Below are 6,989 nucleotides of genomic sequence, written 5' to 3'. Positions count from 1 at the left end.
GAGGGGAGGGGGGTCCTTTGGGGGCAGAGGGGAACTACATGGCTAGGCTAGTGGTACTGGGGGTCAGCGCCTGTGCTCGCTGGGGCGGAGCTCCTGGGAGATGCTGCCTAGTGGCGGGGATGTAGCCAGGCCACCTGGTGCAGCACAGGAGCCCCAGCCTGGTGCTACAGGCATCCTCTCCTCCTCCCTCCAGCCCATGCCAGGCCAGACTCGTTCTACCACCACCCACAGGAGATGGAGCTGCTGCAGCCGCTACATTCTGGCCCAGTTGGGGCAGGGGCAGCCGGGGGCCCCTCTGGCAGGGCTGGAGGAGTGGGGGGACTGCAGGTTCGGAGTGGCACTGTGGGGGAGGTGCTGTTGGCCAGAAGTGTGAGGCATTGGTAGCACCAGGAAGCTGGGGGTCAGGAGTGAGGGGCACCGACATAGCCTGGGGGATGGGGGACTGGGGGTAGGGAGTGAGGAGCACTGGCAGGTCCAGGGAGCTGTGGGTTGGGAGTGAGGTGTCCTCTTTTTTGGAACTGGAAATATGGTAACCCCATTGGTGAAGAAACATCACCCACCCAGAAAGCTGCTGCTTCTGAATGCCAACAAGGAGAATGATATTTGGAGGTTTGGGTAGGAACTGAGGGGATGCCGGAGGTTCCTGGGGACCCAATATGGTGGTCCAGAGCCCTGAGAAGGAGGCTGAGTGCCTGGGGCCTAGTGAGAGGCCAGATGAGCCCAGAGAGGGAGGGGCTGAGTGCACAGGGGCCTTGAGAGACCAGGCAAGCCTTAGGAGAGGGGTGAGAGTCTGTGGGCCAATTATTGAGGAGCCAGGTGAGCCCTGAGGGGCTGAGTGTTTGAGAGACCTGGTGGAGGGTCTGAGCGAACCCAGCAAGTGGGGCATTGGGGAGGGGGGGCTATTGAGGGGTCTGGATGAGCCCTCAATTAAAGAAGATCTTTGGAGAGCTCAGGGTGACCCCAGAGAGAGGGAGTGATCTATGGAGGGGTCGTAGAGAGCAGACCCACAGAGACGAGAAGGCTGATAGCCGGAATACTGACCCTGGGAATCTCAACTGGCCTGTGCGGGGCCAGGGCCCAGGAGGGGCCAAAAGGTGAAACAGACCATGGTAGAGACTGCTAAAGCCGGGAAAGCCTGGAGTGGCTAAGGGAGGCCAAAGGTCCTTGTGTGGCCACAGCCAAGAGGAAGAAGTCAAGGGGAGTGCAGCCCAGGCTGTTGCTAGGCCATCTGATGAGGAGGGATCAAGGAAAGGGGTCTGAGTTGGGGGCCAGAGATGAAGGACTCAGAGAGGAGATGAAGCCAAGGTTAGAGGACCCAGTGGTTAGCAGCCCAGGAGGGTTATATACACCTAGGGAAAGCCCAGAGGGAGACAAGTAAGATCAGGTAGGCCTGAAGATTGGTCCTGGGTAAGACCTGAGACTGTACCCTACTGCAGCTGGTTAGTGTGGTGGGGCTACCTGTGGTGGGCCAGTCTCCATGAAATGCCACACATGGGTCACTCTAGGGAAAGGCGAGGATGGGGTGCCAGAAAGTCTCAACTCCCACCCCCCTGTGGGATACCTCATGGGGGGGGAAGGCTAGGGGAGCACATCCCGACAGAAAATAACTTGGCCAGGGAAGACGGGGGGACTACATGGGTCCAGTGGCCCAGTGAGGGGCCAGGGAATAGAGTGCAGGACCAAATGGGTCCAAGGGCCTGGATAGTGAGGCCCAGCAAGGGCCCCCAGTGAGAGGCCTGATACATATAGAGAGGCTCAGCAAATATAATGGGACCAGAGGGGCCCAGCAGCCTAGCAAGCGACTAGGAATAGAGTGGGCCAGATGGGCCTGGGGAGCGGCCAAGAAGGAGAGATCTAAAAGTGTCCAGGATGAGGGACCAAAAGGGGCTGGTAGCTCAGCTGGGAGACAGACTGAGGGGCCTGGTAGTCCAGGGAGTGGTTGTGTAAGACCAAAGGGCCTGAGGGCCCAGAGAGGGCTGGAGAAGAGATAGAGGGGTCTGACAACCTGAGTGAGGCCAAGAGAGACCAAGGGATCTGAGGGCCCTCAGTGGGGCTGAGAGAGGCTGAGGATTCAGAAGGCCCAAAGAGGGGTTGCATCAGCAAGTGGTAGAACATCTGTAAGCATGCCATCTGTGAGGGATGGGGCATGGTGTAGAGGAGGTATGGAGCGATACAACTGGCCCATAAGGACAGGACCACAATCCAGGTGAACATTGTAATAAGACCAGAGCAGCCTCCTGCACCTGTATATTAGCTAACATCAAGGAGTGGTGGGTGAGAGCTAGGTAGACTGCCCATAGATCAGGGTATTAACAAAATTTGTTTTTGCATACCCTGTGACAATGGCAATGCCAACAGTGGAAACACCAGACAGTTCTTTAAGTCAAGGGGGCAGGGACACCACTTTAATACTGAACATGAGAGTAATTCCTACCTGATGCTCCTGTTATGTCCATTGCTTTTAAATTTCTTGCCTTTATTATGGTAATAGTAAGTCTACCAGCTGTTGGAAGGTAGCAGAGTGAAAACATCAGGTCACCAAGATCCACATTGTCCTGTTTAAAAAGAGAGAAAAGAGAGGGGAAGAGAGGGATAAATAATATTAAAATGGTCTCTCTGCCTCCGGTTGTCCATCTGCCTAAAAGGCACAGATTAACTAAAGATAAAGAATCAGCTTTTAAGAATTACAGTTATATGTGAAGAAGCTTAGTTCTCCTTGGGAAGTGCAGAGGAAAAAATACTTGTATGTGGTAAGTTGCCCGAACTGCTGTGTTTGCGGGCAAGACTTTGACATCTACACTGCTGTGATCTGTGAAACTAGTTACAATGTTGTTTTATGCCTAGGTAGGAGGCCTATTTTAGTGATCAAGTGCAGAAGTGGGTGTTGCTCTGCTCTGTGTTCTGCACTGCAGGTCTGATCTGGCTTGTGGGCAAGACTTTGCCTCCCCCCTGCTCTAAATCCGAAAATATCCGTAAGAACAGTCATTCTGTCCCTTTCCATATACCATAAAGCACCCAAACACCCTAGAATAAACTAGGAACTGAAGGGCCACAAACATTGTGATGTACCATAGAAAGAGAGCAGAAAAGATGAAGAGCACTGCCAATATGTATACCCATGTAACCTAAGGAAGTAAACGATGTCCCACACTACAGAGGAAGACAGAATACCCTAAACAGTCCATTCTGTTCTGATCAAGGATAAAATTCCTTCCTGACCCCAAATCTGGCAATCCATTACCCCTAAATACGCATCAGTTAAGTGCCTGAAAGGCTTTTCTGAGAATCGCAGGAAGCATCAGACCACCTTTGTCAAATCTCCTCTCTTTGCTCATAGCTAATCTATAAGGCTTCAGAAGAAGATGTGAAAAAAAAGAAAAAAAAAGTTATGCATAGCTATGCATTCAAAGGAGAAAGCAGGGAGGGAATGTCTCCCTTGACAAGAAGCATCCCTGAAGCATGGGATTAACTGATTAAATACAACATGATTAAATACAACATAATACATTGCACAGTGTTGTAAGCATATTAAAAGCTCAAGAGGAAGGGGAGTGAACAACAGAAGGAAATCTAATCCAGAAAGGGTCATCACAGCTAGCAGCTTGGCCCTCATTACTCTCATACACATCTAAAATTCCCTGTAATCTATATTAAAGCATGTCCTCAATAAGACCCTGCACTTGCCTCAAGAACCCTGAGCTACTGCAAGCCTATCAACTGTCCAACACCATATGCAATAGGGCTGTGCAAATTTCACTGGGTGTTTCATTTTGAAGCTGTTTTGAGGTGTTTCAGGCTTGAAACAGTGAAATCAAAACAACACAAAAGGCTTTGAAACAGCATCAAAACAAAATAAGAGCACTCAAAATGTTTCAAAAAGTTTTGAAACATTTTGAGTTTCGAAGCTGGGCCTACTTGGCTTCAGCGCTGGTCCCGGGCGGCAGCAGCAGCCTCCTCTCATCTGGTGCACAGGTCCAGGGGCCCACACCCCCGAGAGGGCTGCAGGGCTGTGCCAGACTCCTTCTGGGGGTGCAAGCCCTTGGATCTGCATGCTGGATGAGAGGAAGATGCCGCTGCCGTCTGGGACCAGTAGCAGCAGCAATCTTCCCCGGCACTGGGTGCAGGCTGCGCTCAGTGCCGGTCCCAGGCTGCGCCCACTGCTGGCCTCCTCTCATCCAGCATGCAGATCTGGGGGCTCACACCCCTGGGAGGAGACCAGCACACCCCTGCAGCCTTCCCAAGCCCCCAGATCTGCACCCTGGATGAGAGGAGGCTCAGGCTGCCTCTCCCATCTGGGACCGGTGCTAGGCGTGGGCTGCACCCAGCACCAGACAAGATTGCTTCTGCTGCTGCAGCCTGAGCCTTCTCTCATCCAGCACAGATCCAGGGGCTTGCACCCCCAGGAGGAGTCCAGCACAGCCTGGCAGCCCTCCCGGGGTGCAAGCCCCCAGATCTGCACCCTGGATGAGAGGAGGTTCAGGCTGCCTCTCCCACCAGGGACTGGCGATGGGCACAGCCTGCACCCAGTGCCAGGGAAGACTGCTTCTGCCAGCAATCCCCAGCTCCCTGTCCAGGTGCATGCCCCACCAGTGCTGCTGGGGCTGGTTTCCATGGAAACCCTGGCCCCAAGCTGTCACAACATTGCCACTACTGGAGTCTCCAGGGAAACCAGCAACAGCGACACGGGCAGAGGCTGCTGGGAAATGGCCTCCAGTTGCTGGCAGGATCTACCATTTTGCCCACTTGTGATTTAGAGGCTAGATTCTATGACATCTATTAGGTGTGCAAGTGCACTTAGGCACCAGGTGACAGATTCTGTTCCACACTGTTCAAGTCCCTGAAAAACTCAATACGAAAGGTGTATCAGTCTTCCTTCAATTCACTACTTTTTTGTGACTCAGTCTTAAGGGTCAGATGATCATGTGGTACTAAAGTAGATGCAGTAGGAATTTTCAGGGACTTGAACAGAGTGGAATAAGCACATAGGTGCTTAAGTCTACTTAGACACCTAGGCTAAGTACAGACAATCAAAAATCCTGACACTGAATTGATTTAATCTTCACAGGTTAGTTTAACCTGTGTAGAATGAACAGATTAAGCAAATTAACAGACAATCACTTTTGATTCCGGAAATGCAGCCACATGCCTGCAGTGGCCCAGGCCAGAAGCTGGAGGTGTTAGTACACCTCCCTGCTTAGCTGGAGCGGACAGCTTGGACCAAACCAGCCTACCCACCCTGCTGAGGTGGGGAGTTTACCAGGGAAGTGCAAAGTATCCTGGGATGCTAGGAAATGTTGAATCTGTGGGGGGAATCTGCTGGGGGACGGTTAACTTGAATTTGGAGGGGATCTGGGACAGAAGTCCAATAAATTCATTTAACTTAAATCATTTCATTCTGATACTACATCCATTCAGGTTGATCTTAAACCAGTTTCTGCCATTTTTAAAGTAGTTTACATGCCACTGAACTTCTGGTGTGTTACAGATGTGAACCAGTTTCAAATCATTTTAACAGTTTATGTGTTAATTTCTGTCCCTAGTCCTAATAGATGGAATAGAATCTGGCTCTCAATGTCCATTACTTAGCTGCCTGCAATTGTGGATGACTGGATTCATGACCCAGGTGTGGTACCTTCCAGTATGATGTTCCTAATGTTTTTGGAACTCTCGATGCTTCGGCTTGTAGGGGACTTACTAGAGCAGTAACCATGGGAAGAATATCAAGCAAACAAAATGTGATGCAACTGCCTAAGTCTTGTAAGGCTAAACATTGTGTATGATGTGGGTGGAGAATGGTAGAGGAAGCCCCACTGAAAATAAGATAGTTGACAGTTTCTGATTTGTAGCAGTAGTCTCCTACAACTTTCCTTCCTGCTTAGCTGAACATTCGATCAGCTTTCACCATCTTAGTTTCAGAAAGGCAGATGTGGAAAAGGAAGTTCTAGTAGAAAATCTGAAGTTTTGAAGCTTCTCTGTCATCTTCAAAGGAAATCAGATATCTGATGTAAACATTGGCTAACAGTTTTTCCACCTGATCACAAATGAAATTATCCTAGATTTGATTAATTCTGCCTACTACTTCATCTAGCAGTGATTCACTTGCCGATATTTGAAGGCTTTAAATATGGACATTCAGGGCATGTTTTAAAGTTACACCTTTTTGCCTAAGGGTGTAGGATGAGGTGGTTGAGTGATAATTACTTACTGCTCTTGTTTTTTGGGGAGAGGTTCATTACTGGATATTGTTAATCACTGCTGTTAAAAATTTTAAGAGCACTCAAGGTGTTTTGATAGGTATACCTTAGCAGCTGGAAAAATGGATTTGGGGGTGAAAAAGGACAATAAAAGTCCTTTTTCAGATATGTGGGGAGCCGGAGGAAAAGCAAGGGCAACATTGGACCCCTGCTGAACCAGATGGGGCAACTGACAACTGACACCCAGGAAAAAGCCAACCTATTAAATGGGTACTTTGCATCAGTCTTTCATCAGTCCCATGGGACGTCCATGCCCGCTACGGGACAGGGAGGTCCAGGTGAGGGAGATCCCCTGCCCTCCATTAATGCTGACCTCATGAAGGAACACCTTGAGAAGCTGGATACCTTCAAGTCAGCCGGCCCTGACAATCTATACCCCAGGGTACTCAAGGAGCTGACGAGCATCATAGCCCAGCCCCTGGCACAGATCTTTGAAAACTCCTGGTGCTCTAGTATAGTGCCCAAAGACTGGAAGAAGGCCAATGTGGGGCCGATCTTCAAGAAAGGGAGGAAAGTGGATCCGGCTAACTATAGGCCTATCAGCCTAACTTTTATCCCAGGGAAGATCTTAGAAAAGTTTATTAAAGAGGCCATCCTTAATGGTCTGGCTGATGCCAACATCCTAAGGGATAGCCAGCAAGGGTTTGTTGTGGGTAGGTCTTGCTTGACCAATCACATTTCCTTCTATGACCAGGTGACCTATCACCTGGACAAGGGAGAAGAGATTGATGTCAT

The 6,989-nt window shown here is 50.2% G+C and overlaps 1 protein-coding gene across 4 annotated transcripts in view; it reads right to left on the bottom strand.

The window, feature by feature from the left end:
* The window catches only part of SYT9 (synaptotagmin 9), a 106,553-nt gene that overhangs the window by 14,062 nt on the left and 85,502 nt on the right, over positions 1-6,989 (bottom strand). For all 4 annotated transcript variants that reach the window (XM_019519537.1, XM_019519538.1, XM_019519536.1 and 1 more), the window contains exon 3: positions 2,435-2,555. In XM_019519537.1, coding sequence (XP_019375082.1) covers positions 2,435-2,555 — 121 coding nt within the window. The remainder of the gene's footprint in view (positions 1-2,434; positions 2,556-6,989) is intronic.

Source organism: Gavialis gangeticus, unplaced genomic scaffold (assembly GCF_001723915.1).
Source record: "Gavialis gangeticus isolate Ggan-Ray unplaced genomic scaffold, GavGan_comp1, whole genome shotgun sequence".
Taxonomy (NCBI): Eukaryota; Metazoa; Chordata; order Crocodylia; family Gavialidae; genus Gavialis; species Gavialis gangeticus.
The sequence above is the reverse complement of the archived record's forward strand: the minus strand, read 5'-3'. Positions and strand labels throughout refer to the sequence as shown.